The sequence below is a fragment of the Cavia porcellus genome, unplaced genomic scaffold, assembly GCF_034190915.1.
Source record: "Cavia porcellus strain 051 isolate PalLab524CR breed Dunkin Hartley unplaced genomic scaffold, mCavPor4.1 scaffold_2, whole genome shotgun sequence".
NCBI classification, from domain to species: domain Eukaryota; kingdom Metazoa; phylum Chordata; class Mammalia; order Rodentia; family Caviidae; genus Cavia; species Cavia porcellus.
Genome location: NW_026947485.1, coordinates 2,504,166 through 2,521,272, shown reverse-complemented (window position 1 = coordinate 2,521,272; position 17,107 = coordinate 2,504,166). Strand labels below are relative to the sequence as shown.

The following is a 17,107-nucleotide window of genomic DNA, read 5'->3' as shown; positions in this document are numbered from 1 at the left end:
CATTGTAGATCTAAAGAACCTTACCAGACCTGGGGTGTCGCTTAGTAGTAGAGCACTACCTGGTTCCAGGCATGGGTTTCCATTCCTAGTGCCACAGCACACACACACCACATGCGCGTGCACACAGTCACACACACACACACAAACACCCCACTGTTAACACCTGGACTTAACTGACAGAACTAGGGCAGCCATCATCTGCCGTAACATTGGGGTACAACAACCCAGACCTTACTTTTCTACTATAAATTTGTACTTTGGCATAATAGTAGCTGCCTGTGCATCTCAGTAGCTGTGCCTCGAGGACACAGGCTCCAATTTTTGTGTTTACCCACTTAGAACAAAGTAAGCTGTGTGCACATGTGCAACAGGGTAAAGCTGGGATTTTCACCCACACGATGCTCCATGTAATGGGTCTTGCGTGTGTTTACCTGGGCATCATGAAGGGTAAAATATAACCATACCACTTTTCTATCCTGTAAATGTGTAGCTTGCCATAAATGGAATGTGGCTGTACCTTTCGGAGCTGTGCCTGGGGGAAACAGAAACCCAACTGTGCATTCGGACAAATGGCAAGGTGAATACAGGGCTCCAAGGCAGCAGCAGGGGAGTTTTACCCGTGAAATGCTCATTGCTACATTTCTGTGCATTTAAGATTTTGTTTTTACAAAAAAATTTTCTTTTGATTTTTCTTGTGGAAGTAGCCCAATTTAGTACAATGAACAGCCAGATTTGCAAGTTTTGGGGGAGGTCAAAAGTGAATCATCAGATTATTCAATGTGTGGATGATGAAGGTGATAATGACTTTGATGTTGGCCATGAGAGTCAAAGTCCCTGTGACAGTGAAATGGAGCAAGAATTGACCAATAGAGGGAGTGCCCACCTCCTTGATTCACATGACAAAGAAAATAGCAATGTGTGTGAACATTTGACTAGCAAAAATGGTACAAAATGGTCATACAACCAAATGGAAAGATTCAATGTCAGAATCAGGTCCAAACACATAATAAGGACTTTGGCAGGCATAAAACGTTTTGGACTTAATGCTATCACTGCCATTCAATGTTAGAAATTGTTTGTAACAGAAAAAATGTGGCAAAATATTGTGAAATGCACCAATGCTGAAATACAAGCAAAATGTTCTGTGTTCACTCGTAGCTAAATTCCAAAATGTATTTATTGTGAAACTCCACTAGCTGAACTGAAAGCATTCACTATCCTGCCATACTTAGGAGGGCTTTCTCATGGTCACTACAGGAGTGTAAAAGACTTATGGAAAAGCCAAGGGTGTGGACTTGAGATCTTTAGAATAACAACTGCACTAAGGAGATTTAGTTTCCTCCAAAACTGCCTGAGGTTTGATGACAAAAGCATCCACCAAGAAAGAAAAGGAAGTGATAATCTGTCTACTATCTGCTCATTGTTTGAAAGGTTTGTGGGTGATTGTCACACAATTTACAGACCACCTGAATACATGACTACTGATGAACATTCTGCAGCTTTCATGGGCATGTAACTACAAGGAGCGTATGCCAAAAAATGCTTCAAAATATGGCATAAAATTTATGCTATTGAAGTGCAATGCTGTTTTTCTTTCAATTTACAAATTTGTCCTCGAACCCAGCCACCAGGTCTTTATTCACATAGTAATAAACAGAATGATGTTGTGAACAGACTTATTGCTTTCATCTTCCAAACTAACAGGGAATATGATACTTGACACTTTATTTACCGATTTCTAATTAAGGCTGCACTGCTAATAGAGCGCAAGTTGACCAGTGTAGGAACTTTATATAGGACCAGGGTGGAAATTCAAGTTGAAAAGTGATTTCAGAAGAGAGAATTAGAGTAATGCAATCTTTGAATTTCAGAAAGATACAACATTGGCCTCATACACGGTGAAGAAAAATAAACTGGTACTGCAGATGTCATGATGGGAACATTGATATGGAAACCTCAACAAAACAAAAGCCTGGGAGGAAATCTTTCTATAACAAAACCAAAGACAGAGGAGATGTTGTTGATGAGCTCTGCGGCAACTATGATATCACTAGAAACAAGTGTTGGAAAATGGTTGTGTTTTACTTCATCCAAAGTATGTGTGGCATGAATAGTTGGATAGTTTACCAAGAAAATAACTGAAAATTACCACAGAGAAAGTTTCTTAGAGGATTGGAAATGGAACTCATTAGCAAAAATTTACAGCAAGGGAAAAACAAAATGTTTCTGCCCTGGAAACTACACAAAAATTATACTGCACATTGATGAGCTGCCAGGTGAACAGGCAGGTGCAGCACCACAAAGACCTACTATGACAACAGGGAAACAAAAAGATGCCAATATAGAATGTGAAGTTTCCACGTGTGAGAATTACCTTCATTGTCACGATTGAGGCTAAGATTATTTCTGTTCTGCACTTGTGTTTGTATTTATATTGTAGTTCACACAGGTTTTTTTTTACTTCTGATGTTATCTTGTAGGCTTGTAAGCAAGTTATCAAGTGATATGAAAATGTTTATGTCTCTTCTAAGCACTCATTCCATATTTGATATTTTATTTTATTGATATCTTATTACCCTGCTAAATGCACATTGTACCATACAGCAGGAAGCTCTTGACAAAGCAGAAAGACAAGAGAGGTGACAAGAACAGCCTGCCACATAGAAAAGAAAGCAAAGCACGTACACTGCCAGTGTAAGTGAGATGTGTGCACGGAACATGCGGGTGCCATGTATGAAGACTGCCTTGGATATGACAGTATGACTACACATTTTATAATATGACAAGAATCTCCTGACAAAACAGCAAGACCAGAGAGAAATCAAATGTGTCCTACAAAAAAGGTCTGAAAAAAGGGGGAAAAAAGGTACAAAAACAAAGTACAAGTGCTGTCAGTGTAAGTGGTAAGTGTGCACGGAACATTTGATAACTGAAGTAAAGGTTATTTTTTGCAGAGTTCTATTAGTATTTTCATCTCAGTTTACATAGGAATTTATTCCTGTCATTATCTTTTAGAGTTTGTATACCAAAAAAGTCAATGTTGAAAATTTTGATGATTTTATAAACATTCATTAAGTATTAAAATTCAATTATTTTTGATATTTTATCCTTCGAAGTACTCATTGTTCAATATAATAAAACACATGAAGTTAAAATTAATAATTCATCAATAGAAATATTGTAAAGAATATACATGGGTATTATGCACCAATATCAATGTCTCTGCATGAGAAAGTCAGCACAGTGCCCCAGGATTCGTCTACGTTACCAATACATTTGTTCCAAGTCAACATGGGCTGTTTGGGTAGAACACACTTAAAGACACTGAGGCAGTGGTACATAAACCTTAAATGGATGTGATGAAAGTATTTTCTCTAGCCATGATGTAATTTAACTAGAAGCTGGGAATTTTCAGACAACTACAAAAGCATAAATAAATCTATAGATTAAACAAAATCTCAATTTCAGGAAACTTTTTAAAGGGGGGAGTTTAATGGCAGTGCAAATAAACTAGAGAAATCAAAGTAGTTTAATAAAACAGCTCAGTGGGTTGTCTTACACAGTTTGATTTTGAGAACTATTTTAAATCTATAAAAATCAAGACTGCATCATTAGTCACACACATAGTTCTGTGGAATCAACCAGGTATTCTATAACTAAGTCATTCATTTCTGAAAAAATGCTAATGAAATTCAATAAGAAATGTCTCTCTAGCAAGTGATGCTAGAACAGTGTTACGGTTTATATCTAGATATCCCCCCAAAGCCTCATGCACTCATAGTTGGACTTTTGTCAGATACCGGATCACAGGGCATGACACTCATCACTGGATTAGTCTGTGGATGGCTGAGTGTGATGTTGGGGGGCACATCCTGCTAGGTGAAGACTCACCAGGAGCATGGCCTTGGGAGCTCTCTCTTTCCCTCCTTCTTTCTTGATCTCTGCCCACACTTGTGTACCATGAGCTCTTTCTCCACGGCAGTGTCCCTCTGCCACATCACCCTGCCTTGGAATCAGCTGACTATGAGTCAAAATAAACTCTGCCTAAGATTTGGGGGTGTCACATATTTTGTCTCAGAGGAGAGAAAGTAACTAAAAGAACAGTAGATCTTGGCAAGCAAAAGCCATTAATCTTGACACACACTTTACACTATACATAAAATTTGATTTAAAATGGATTACTGATAGACAAAAACTAACATGGATAAAATATTTAAAAGAAACATTGGAGAAAAAGTTACATCCCTGTAGTAAGCAGTAAGTAAGTAACCCCCTAAGTGTATCTTACATCACAAATCAGAAAAGAAGAAAACACTGTACTTCAAAAATACGAAAATTGTTCCTTTTCAATCAATTGATAGACAAACCCACAAAGTGGAGGAAATACTCACAAAACATATATATATATATATTTCCATCCAAGGGCTTATATCCAGAATACGTGAAGTGTTCCTGTAGTACATAGTAATAGTAATAGGACAAAATATTTTAATAGCAATATTAATAGCCAATTAAAATTAAGAAAATATTTCAAAAGATATTAACAAAAGGAGAAACACAGATACAAAATAGGTAAATTAAGTGATATTCAATATCATTAGCCACCAGAGAAATGTGAACTAAAGAATCAATGACATAGCACCACATACACATTGGAAAGCTAAAATTAAAATAACCTCCCAGGCTTCAAAGGGTGTAAGGCAGGGTTCAACAAACTTTATTTAAAGGGTTAGGGTTAGGGTTTGTGCGCATTTGAGGCTCTGAGGGGTCTGATGTTCACCACATGAAACCAGCCCACCCACAAACAAAAGAGTATAGATGTGTTTTACACAATCTTATTGATAAGTCATGCACCCTGGGATTGGGATTGATAGTTTATAGATCCCTGAAGAAGAACAAAAGAAACTCTCATGTACTTCTCAGACCAATATTAAAAAGTACAACCATTTTGGACATTTGTTCATCATTTCCTAAAATACACAGCTACTGAGTGATCCTGATATTCCAAGCCTACCTATTTTTCCAAGAGAAAGGAAAACACGTATCTTAAACCAAGATATTCAGAACACCATAGAAAATTAATTCACAAATCTCAGAAGGTGAGAACAACTAACTCCCAATAAGTAAGCAAATTAAAAATTTATATTCAATAGAATACTACTCAGCAATAAAAATGAACACGCATATAAACTCACGTATAAATAAATCTCTAAGTCATTATGTAATAGATACAGAAGAATGCACGCTGATCCTCATACAAGATGGAAAGGAATGCACAGCTCCTGAAAGGGAAAGGTTTACAAAGGTCCTGACAAGGAAAGCAAAATGGTGCATATCCTGCTTGCAAAGGGGCCTTCCTGTGTAGCTACCTCTGTCAAACTTCATAGACTTAAGCCCTTTAAAGACAGCCAGTTTATTTTATTTAAATTAGTCTTCAATGATGTTAACAAGAAAAAACAAGTGCATGGAATTTAGTCAGTGATAATTGTCAGCACTTGAAGGAGTTTTGTGCAGAGAGATTTGCCTTTCATATTCATCTCTACAGATAATTCAGCCAGCCATAAAATCTCATTCTCCAGGAGACTGGTTCTTTGAGCAGTACACTAAATACATGTTTCTATTTTATTACCCAGTTTTTCTTGATCAACTGTTTTTCCTCATGGAAGACAGTTGTCAGTTGAGGAGGGCAATACATTCATTCCGTTCACACAGATATAAATTTCTGTTGCTAACAATGCAGATAAAAAATGGACATAATGGGGATTGTCAGCAGTTTCTAAAGCAAATAAGGAAGAAAGTCCAGTAAAAAAAAAATCAGGAACAGGAGTTTAGGATGCAAGAGGAAGAGCTCGAGAATTACAGTAACTGGCGCAAATTTCCCCCCAGCCCTGTTTCCCTTTCTGTATGTGAACCAGGGGGTGGGGGAGCTCCAAGGCCCTGCAACCTGGGAAATCCATGGACCCAGAGACTTAGAACACAGATTATCAAAGACTGAGCAAAATGGAAGAGCAGTTTGAGAAAAGAAGAAATTATTATGGAACAAAAGAATATTTGCAGCTGGCTCCGAGGATGACACCTGTCAAATGCAGACAGTGAAGGTGTTCAATCAGGCGACACCATCACTCACACGCCATTCCCGCCCAACCAGCAGGAGCCCAGTGGAGGTGAGCTGGGGCCACCCAACTTTCTCGGAGCAAGGCTGACCTCTAAGTCCTCTTTTCCCCACCGTGGGCCTTGATGTAAGTCAAGAGTTCGCTAGCTGACCAAGCCGTCCAGTGTCCAGGTTACCGCAGCTCTATGGAGCTCAACCCCAGTACAGCTTTCTTACTTAGCAAACCTGAGCAATCTCTCCTTCTCTTTGTCCTTAAAATTCTAGGGAATCTTAATGCAAGGAAAGGTATTCTGGTTCCTTCACAGTTTTAGAAGTGATTACAGTACAGATTGAAATATAAGTGTCCTATAAGCCATAAAAACTTATTACAAATCAAAATTAGATATCAACTAATTAAGGAAGTGAATTACTGAGTCAAAGGATTCTTCCTGGAAAAATATACTTAAATACTGACATCCCTTAGGGAAGTTTAAGTGATTTCAGTGTTTTGAAACAATAATTTTTGTTTTAAGTCAATTCACCTACAACATTGCTGCATATTAATTTCTTCACTTCCTAATTCTGAAATTTTATTCTTAACTACAGGATTCTTTCATTATCTTCTACTTTTCAAACAAATGTTTGCAATATTTTTCCACAACTTACTAGTAAGGCATTTACCTATATTTAACCTAGGATTTATTTATTGGTAAATATGAATTCATGTCTAGGAAATAGTCATTAATGACATAGGAATTTTCAGGTTCAGGAGAGAAAAAAGTATCATTGATTTTTCTATGTTAGCATTCCTTATACAAGACGTTTGATAATAGATTTAGTGAGACAAACAAAATACATTGTTCATTTAATTAATTTTTATGTAAGAATTTCAGAATTTGTTGGATATGCCATAATTTTCCTCCAGAGTACTTCTGTTAAAAGAATCAGACGACGTCCCATCAACCACTGCCCATCACCTGCCAGCCACCAGGACCTATCATTCCATTCGCCACTTCTGTGACTCTGGTATTTTTAGATTGAGTGAGATCTGACAGCATTTGTCTTTGTGAGTCTGCGTTCATTTAACACAGTTCTCCAGGTGCACCCATACTGTTACAAATGCTAGGATTACAGTATTTCTTCATGGCTGGATAGTACTGTGTAAGTTCAAGAAATCCATTTTGCAGTAAAGTGATTACAACCAGTGGTGGTGCTTAGTATTTCTGAGAAATGCTAAGAGATGTCAGATGTTCCCGTCACTGGACAGTAACTATGGGAGGTAACACAGACCATGGCTGGATTAATCACCCCAGAGTATGTATACACTAGAGAACCAGCACTGTGTTTTGTGAAGTCTTTACTCTCCTACAAACATTAAAAAAGGAAGTATGCCTGCACTAAAAATTAATACCCATAATGCCTTAACAATTACAATAAGCAACTTAATGGATTTTCACTTTAGATGACAAATTCTTTGTTTTGTTTTGTTTGTTTGTTTTTTGGTACCAGGGATTGAGCTCATGAGCTTGTGCTTGCCAGGCAGATGCTTACACCACTGAGCTAAATCCCCGGCCCCTAGATGACAAATTCTTCGGATGTGTAACTGAAGTTTCCATGAATTAATTTTAAGGTAGGTTTCATTAAAAAAAAATCTCATTTTCCTTGACAGTGATGTGAGAACTCCAGGAGATAAGACATTTGCTCATGCTACACAGGAAAATGCTCAATTAAATCCAATGAATTTAGTAAACTTGGGAACACTTTAACAACGATAAAAATCAAATAACACTGATAAGTGAGTTGTATTCTACTGTGTTCTGTGTGGGAAATATGACCATAATAACTTCAGGTTCCTTCTCTTTACAGGCCCGTCCTCTATTCATAGATGCCCAGTCATATCGCATTCCTTCTGATACAAGAGAGAATCCAGCAGAACAGTAAGCCTAACGCTAAGAGCTTCTCCTATTTCACTCAGTGAAGTGAGTTTTGAGAAACGTGCCGAAAGGGGCTGAAGTAAAGTGTGTACATTCTCATCCCTAACTGTGCTTTACTCTGCAGATGAGAGTTCAGCCTCACGTCTCTGGTCAGAACCAAAAGAGTCTAACACATCAGAAACCAGCTCCTTCCCTCGCACTGGCACTGGAGTCTTGCAGCGGCTTCTGCGGATGGTAACCATGTGTGGCCCAGGAAATGTGGCCCAGGCGGTTGGCCAAAGGGTCTTTGGGGTGGCAACCCGCCCACATACCAGCTACCTCCGCTCTGTGCACGCCAGGAGACCTGGCCAGCCCGGAGAAATTTCCACTATGAGGCTTAATAAAAAAGCAGCGCTGTAAAACTTTATCTCTTGGCATTTTGAAGTGGTACTGTGACCACCCTAAAAACTGTTTTTTTAAAATACTGGAATCCTTTCACCATTTCCAAATTCTTCCACAGAACTTAAAACTATACCGTATAAGTGAAAACAGAAGCTGCTCTTGATGGTTCCAAACGATTTTCATGAATTACACATAAAGATGTATCATTATACCTACATTTTGCCAAAACTTAGCAACAAGCAAAGGTCTTAAATGTCTTACCTTCGTCTAGGGAAATGCCTTGCTTCCTGAGGTGCATTTGTTGAGTCCACGGGCTATCCTAGGGACCTGAACACGTTAGGTATCCTATAAAAACGAACAAGTTCATTCTTAGAATTCAGCATAAATCATACTTCACTCAGTCTATTCATAAGAGCTCCAAAAAATGAAAAGTCAGTGTAAAGTTCTCCAAATAACCTTAATATTTTCAATCAGAAAATAAAATGTGGAAAGGAAATTTCTGACATAGACTGAAGACCCTAAATTTAGGAAATTTTCCCTCCTGCAAATGATTCACTGTCCTCTCCCAAACAAATTCCTATTTGCATTTACTAATTGGGTTTGAGGTACTCCGAAGTAATTTATTACCTGGCCCCACAGTGTGAAGGGGCACTACATTGTCTGACACCTGGTGGGAACCCTGGCTCACTCTGCTGCTTGGTCCACAGCTCTGTGGTGGCACCAGACTTTCTCACCACCCAGGACCAAATGCTGCCACTGCCAGCCCAGCAAGGCCACGACTTCACTGCACTGTTACCAGGTAACTGGACTGGCACTCAGTGTTTCCCTTTAACTGAATGAGAAAATAAGCTACAATAAGGTAAAGAAAGAGAAATTTTCAACAGCTGAATTTTTCTATGATTAAAACTGAAAGTATGTTTGAACAACTTCATTTTAGTAAAATACTTGGCTTGCAGTATTGAGTAGATATTTGTCATATTTAAATCATTAATGAACACATTTTAGAAAAAAAGCAAAGAAATTCAAATGTGAACCAAAGACGTCATGCTGCTGCATTTGGAAAAAATACAAAATTTTCTCAAAAAAAGAGAAACAATGGAGAGTAGGTAGCTGACTGAGAAACTCATTATACATTACTAAACTCATTGGAATAAAGAATCAATAATATGATACTGATCCTAAAGTATTATTTACTTCACAGCTGATTCCAATTCTCTTTTTATTATGCTATGCAATTTTGAGAAATAAAAAGTTCTATATTAATTTATTTTGAGAAACAGAATCTATTACCCAGTTTATCAATTCCATAGAAACTTATTTTACCCCTTAATCTGTGACAGAATTAAAAAACTCAGAGTTAATTTACCCACATAGAAAACCTGTTTCGCCAAACACATATACAAACATTGACCACTCAAGTGTCAGCCTCATAACCAGGATCTCCTGTACGCACACAGGATGAAATGGTGACATTATGGCCAGCTAGTAATTAGGTGGAAACCGAGAGCTTGAAGAAGGAGGTCAGTTAACCAAGAGTTTGCAAAGACCACCTGTGTGGATGGTCAACTCACCATAGCCCAGTAAGCGGCAGCTAAAATCCCAACAGCAGAAAGGAAGTGAGCGGCTCTGGGGGAAGCTTTGGGCTGAGGCGCAGCTCAGTGGCAGGGTCACAACAGGCAGGGCCAACGACCGCAGCCCCAACTCAACAGCAGCAGGCCGGCGGAGCTGCGGGGAGCCTCTGTCCTGAGGACAGAGTCGCAGGACTTAAGAGCAGGGAGACGGCTCAGGAAGTGACCCCGATGAGCAAAGAGCACATTATCACAGCTCCAATCTCGGAGCCATGAGTGATGGGGGCGAGAAATAGCCGCCTCTTGAAAGGTGCTGTGAGAAACAGCATCCGACTTCATCTGGGGAGGAGATAAGGGGCACTGCAGAACGTGGCTGGAGATAAGGGGATTTGCTGCTGAGCTCAAGGGAGCATGTGAAAGAGTGCCAGGGGACAGTAACACGGGAGGGGCAGCGCCAGCGTCGTGGTCGCCCTGGTTCCTTGATTACCGACTTCAAATGAGAACGTGGATGTGAAGAGGGAAGTCCTGAGGCTCCCACGGTGGACAACAGTGTCACAGCTCATCAGGAATGCTCAGGGGCCCTAAGGACGGTGCTCTCTGACCCAGCAAGGGGTGTCTGAATTCCCCTGGGCTTCCCAGATGGACCTGTGGAGGTTAAAGGAAGGGCAGTCCTTCCCTCCCTCAGCACGGGTAGTGTGTGGAGAAGGCACGTGCCATGTGAGGTCTTCCTTGCAACGGACATAGTGCTAGAAAACGAGAGGTCAGAGATGCTGGAAGGTCAGCCAAGAGACGGTCAGTGGGCAAGTCCTCCCTGAGTCCGCGGCATTTCACTTGGGATCTGAAGGAAGAATCCACAAGGATATCTGCAAAAGCAGGTTCTGGATGGAAGCAGTAGTAAATACCAAGGTTCTGAGGAAAGATCATGGACAGAATATCCTAGAAAGCGATAAATTCAACAAGAAATGAGAGAGGAGGTGACGGACGGCAAGCAGAAGCGGACAGTATGCGTGAGTGGACCTAGGAACAAGTTTCAAGTGACACAGAGTAAGCCAGTGGCGTTGCCAGGATCAATATCAACACAATTTCTAGCCTTACACAACATATTCATAAAATGGGAAGATTGTAGGACTGGTGCATGTAGCTATGAATAAAGTAATTACAATAGCCTACTCACACACCACTCCCAAAACTCTGTTTCAAGTTGGCCACAATATAACCATGGTCAGTAGAAAAATACTAATCCAACACACAGAATATTGTCCAATTGAAGTTAGAACTTCAGTTAAAATATAGTTGCTTGAAGGAATAACACTATTTTTGTCTAATAATGCAGAGTATTTTCTGAAATAGATGAAGTTTTTCCTGTCTTTGAGAAAACTCTAGGAGCCAAGAAGGCACCTGCAGATACAAAATAACCGATCCAACCTGACAGTTCTGTGTTTTCAATTCACACCATATAATTTTTCTACAAAAAAATCTGTCAAAAGAGGTTCCATTAGTGTCAGGTAAAGATTCCTAACAAGTAGACTTTTAAGTTGTTCTAAAATGATAGTAACAAGTGAAATAAATGGAAAACTCCTATTGCAAATAGACTGTAATTCTTTATCTTATCTCCTTCTTTTCTTTGATGCTGGTGTTCTCGTGGAAGCTCTAAAGGACAGTGACGTTGACAGATGGGATGCGTGCTGGTTCCTACAGGGGTGTGCTCAGAACAAATAATACATTACATTCTCTGCTAGACCTGTTTTCATTAAGTAATGATTTACTAGGAGCTAATAGAATCGAAACTTACTTGGCTATTTTCTTTAAAAATAACAGTGAATGTATTGAAAAGACCTAAAAGAATCGTTAGTATTGCTGGAAAAGGGGATTTAAAGCTTTAAATATTTTTGTCCTTCTATTTTTCTGCTTTCTCTGTTTCCTCCTGTGTGTTTCATGAGAGGATGAAAAATTAGATCATTTGGCCAATAGATCTGACTAAATTAAAGATTAATTTACTGAGATTTAATTTCATCAAAAATGCAGAACTCCAAATTATTTTGATTAGAATTAATACATTTTCTGTATTTTTAACAACTTGAAGACATGTGTACCCCGAATATTAGTGTGTTAAATGTGTGTAACATTAATTAATTTCCTATATTTTACCTTCAGGGTACAATTTACACATATTATTTATTGATACATTTAAAATATTCATTAAACATACGAAGTTGTCAGTAGACATTTCAAGTGAAAAATTAGTTAGACGTGCGATTATAACCTTTGGAATGTCAGGGCTCCTATTTTGCTCCTATAAGCCAGGCGCATAGCAAGTCTGAGATTAGGTAGACTTCGGAAGCACGTGTAATGACGGCTCTACGTGAGTGAATGCTCTGCCAACTCTTCCTTTGTTACTGAGGCTCGGACTGGTGATGAAGGACAGCACCACAGCCTGGTGAATGGAAGGATGGATGGCCACAGACACTGAACACTCGGAACCCATGGAGATTAGGGCTCAAGGCCGGCCCAGGCATTGCTGGTTCCAAGCCTGTGAGCAGAGATTAATGAGGCCTGGAGAGATGCAGGCCCACGGGTCCGCCGGGGCTGACACTGGCACTGCCCACCATCGCAGAGTCCAGTAAATACCTGTGCATTTTTCCAGGGCCCAGAAAATTAAGCTGCAAAATATTTGAAGACTTCTAGAATGTAAGCAAAAAGATGTGCAATTCAGCACTTAACAAATACTGAGCTAAATGTGTATTAAACTTAACTCTCAACATTGGAGAGTGGATTGCCAAATAGGAAACTTTTTAATGCTAAATTTTTATTCCTTTGCAAATATCCCCGAGTATTTATGATGTTATTGAAAAAAACAATCACAGAAAACATGATGAAATGAATAAAGTTTTGAAGTCTTTTCGAAGTTTTTAAAAACATACTTTCCCAGCAAAAAGGGAGATTTTAATATATTTGAATGCTATGTCAAAAGGCCTCCAAAAACATAAAAGTTAAAAAGTCAATAAATCAATTAGGATTTTCCAATGACCTAAAATAGACTGCACAATACAGTATTTGACTGGTTCTAACATATTTTATTTGGAATATTTGAATGGGATCCATCCTTGAAGCAATTTTTAAGCATCAATCTGTATGATTATTTCTAGCTGAGACTGTATACTCGAAACCAAAAGCTTCATCATGTTTATTCTTCAGTCAGATTACAGGGAATATATAAACAGCAAATTAACATATTTGTCATTTAATGCCCTTTTCAATAATTTCCCTAAATAAATGTCTCAATTTTTTTTTCAGCAGTCTTTAAATCAGCATCCATAATTTTCTTGGGACACTTTTGGTTCATTAAAAGGTCATGAAGGAAAACCCAAAGACGACAGATAATTTCTACATGCTTTTAAAAACTGCAATGTAGTAACTTTCCCTGTAGAAAAACTCAGTCTGCAAATTATTATAGAACTAGTAATCTACAGTTTGGATCCTTAAAGTTTACTCATATGTTAAATTAACTTGTAAAGTTCTATTACTATTTATAGGAACCTTATTACACATTAATAGGAACCTTATTACACATATTATTTGCAGTCACACACTCCTTGAGAATCCTTACCTGAATCGTACATATTCTGATTTAAATTGAATTTAAATTAAATTTAAAATTTAAATCAACCAGTTGTTTAGTACAATTAACATATCTAGAATTATTTTCTTCTGAATATAGTACGTGTGACCTCCAATTCTAAACATATGAAATTCCTTATTCTAAATATATGTATTTTCTTTTTGGACTCATTTCTCTTTACATGAGTCACTTGATTCTAATTACAATACATTTTTATTGTTACTTTTTGGGAATATCTGCTCTAATAGACTTTTAATTACTTCCTTTATCTGAAGTTCTATTGCCGTCTACACAAAAATATTAAGTTGGAGAGTGAAACTGAGACTCTCAGTCCACTCAAGCAATTCCTTTATAAGTCCATAAAAATACTGATTCACTGTCTTTGGGAATAAATTAAATGAATCACTGTTTTCTTCTGTAGCCCTCAAACGTGTCAGGAAAGCATGCAGAGACTTTTCTTGAAGTTATTTGCTATGAGCAACTCTCGTTCTTTTTGCATTTAGGTTGGAGAGCAACGAGCACAGTTTTCGGCTTGCTAACAGAGGAAATGTGCTTGTGGAATCAGTGTGACCCGGAGAGCTGCTGCTGCACGCTGCGCTGCGTACTGTGCACTTCTGTGAGTGGCCACAGCTCCACCTCGTATGGACCGACACCAGGATTCTCCGCCGGCTGCTCCCGAGCCTCACCAGACCTGCTCCCGCCTTAGTGCCTTGGGACCTCACCTACACGCGGAACTTCAAAGGGGATTCCTTCGAGGCTGGAGGTAGAAGTGCAGTAACCACAGGAGGGGACAGGCGGGCCCTGGGGTACCAAGGTACCACCAGACAGGAGCCAGAACCTCGGCCTGCTACGACACAGCAGGGTGACTTCAGCTTGCAATGTACAGCACATTGCAAAAAGCTACAGGAAAGCAAGTTCTGTAACTTGAAAGTTGTTCTATAAAGTAATAATAAAAAATCGGGGAGGTAAATAACATGTGACTTGGTGTGACGCAGCATGCAGTGTGTATACGAACTACAACACCACAGCGCTACAGGAACACGCATACCTCCGTGTATGCATTAAAATGCACTTAAAGTAAACTAATGTGGGTACTAGAAAGGCATTTGATAGTTACTGTCCATTAAAATCAGTCAGAACTCATTCGGTGAGGCTAGCAAGCTTTGCAGTGGGATGAAGAGATGCCATGGGATTGGAAAAGTGTATGACGGATTGCTGGGAGTCCTCAGGGGCACAGTGGTGACGGAGGCTCCTGCGGGAGGATTACACCTTGGTGCCACTGTCTTTCTACACCCCGCTTTGGAGAGCAGCAAATAGCCGATGCCATCTCCAACGTTCCCAGAGCCAGCTGGCGCCGCCCTGAGATGGGGTGTCTCAGGCAGAGGCTGCTTCACTTCAGCCCTGGCACTGAGCCCAGGCTGCCTGGCAGCGGACACGGAATGCGTGGTGCGTGGAGCCTGCCAGGTCATGGCCACCTAGATGCTGCGATCACCTGCTGTCTTAGTCCTCACTGATGACACAGCACAGTAGATGTGCACAGCGGCAGAAAGGTAGAGAACCCAGGTCGGAGATGAGAGTCCCTGCTGCTCGGCCCAGCAGAGCCAGAACCAGGCAGGACTCGTCTTGCTGAGGATAGAGGGTGCCAGGGAACAGGACTTGGCCAGTCAGCTTCTCTAAGTAAAATGGGCTTTGTCCGAATAGATGAAGGAGAGAGAAATGCAAATCTAATGGAGAAAGTAGTTTGATTAGTTACAGTCTCATAACAAACCCATCATAGTACTACGGAACTGTGAAGGATAAATAGTAAAATAGCTGAAGAGTCTATCTTCTGAACAATGTCCTTCTATACTTTTTCCAGTGGTCGTCGGATCAAAAATCAGTCATTTCCAAACACATGCTTAACTTAGCAAGCCCAAACTCCGAAAGACTCTAAAATACAGTATTACATTGAAACTTATGTGCATGAATGCGTGTGTGCCTGCCTGCACGTGTGTAAGTGGTGAATCTGTCTGTTGGTAAACAGGTACAACATGGAAATGCAGACAGTTAGGCCGGACAGGACCTGGAATTTTCTCTCCCATTGTGTTTAGCTTTTGAGTGATACCAGCACTGTAGGCAGAGGCTCCACTCAAGAGAGACCAAAACATGTGGCAGCCCACCTGCTTCTCCTGGAGGGAAAGGCAGGAGCAGGAAGGTCCAAAATGCACAACAGATACCGTAACAGTGGAAGGAAACCATGTGCTACAGAGGAAAGAACAACGGGGCTGGGGAAAGAGAACAGGAAAAAGGAAAAGGTTACGTGCAGGCTGGTAGACACCATAAAGGTGTGTGTGCTTCTGTATGCAGGATAAATAGCCACACTATCAACCTGTTAGTTCACGAAAAAAGACAGTGTGTGCTGTCATTGTCTGACTGATTATTCTTGTGCCTACATCTTGTAATCTAAACAACTACTTCTAAGATAACAATATGCAAGATATTAGTTAGCATTAATTTCCTGTTTTTTGAACTTCTGTATCATTTCTATCCTTTCTTATGTTTTGCTTTTTAAAATAAAACACACACACAAAGCAAATAGAATATTTAGTTCTATTTGGTAAAGTACTATATATATGTATTAATTCATAAAATCACATAATAGAAACAAATAATGAAATATTATTCATGCTGTTTCCCCTAAATCTCTTATCAGCAATTATAGAGGCAATCCTTGGTGACCTCAGCCTTCCTCATGATTCACCTAGCAATACGCTGACACTGACAATTGCAATCAACTACATATTTTTTCTTCCCCACTAAACCTGGAAAATATTTCAGTTCATAGTTAAATCCTTTCACAAAATTTTGCACAAGAACATATTTTATTTCCATTCAGATATCTTACTGATACTAATGTTACAGTAAGACATTATGAGGCTGTGTAATTTTTAATTACAAATTAACCCAATAATATGATCACTTAATTTAAACAAATGTATTGCATATTGTAGGCATAATTGTGTCTCACTATTTTAAACTATGTCCAAGGTATTTATAATTTTTCTTTTCATTTTTATAATTTTTATTCTTCTGCTAACTTCTTAGTTTGTATTTTCTTTGCAAAATGAAGTGCTCCTCATGTTTAAATTTTTACTTATCTTTTGTTTTTTTCAATTTTAATTTGATAGGATATAGTTGAGACTAAATTCCCTTCATAATATAAATATAAAGCTAATATAAAGCTTTCAACATCATTGTTACCCAATTAAAACCCAACTAGGCACTGATATAAGGTCCTATTTGGAGATGAGTCAAGGTCTGCAGAGGACTTTAAAATCCTTAAATGGAAAAGGACTCACTTCACAACATGTCTAATGGAGGTGCAGAAAGCCAAAACCTAGGAACTTATTAACATACAAAACACCCTCGCTTTTGGCTCCTACTGCACTAAGAAGTCATTAGCCAGATAAAAGAGGTGGGCTGTGTCCACACACTGGAGGAGGAGTGGACCTGAGGGAGCAGACGGACAGAAGGA

The 17,107-nt window shown here is 39.2% G+C and overlaps 1 protein-coding gene across 2 annotated transcripts in view; it reads right to left on the bottom strand.

The window, feature by feature from the left end:
- The window catches only part of Sema3a (semaphorin 3A), a 427,345-nt gene that overhangs the window by 281,818 nt on the left and 128,420 nt on the right, over nt 1–17,107 (bottom strand). The window contains exon 2 of one of the 2 annotated variants that reach the window (XM_003469818.5): nt 8,668–8,751. The exons of the other annotated variant lie outside the window; for it this stretch is intronic. Coding sequence (XP_003469866.2) covers nt 8,668–8,704 — 37 coding nt within the window. The 5' untranslated portion in view covers nt 8,705–8,751. The remainder of the gene's footprint in view (nt 1–8,667; nt 8,752–17,107) is intronic. 2 annotated transcript variants of the gene reach the window in all.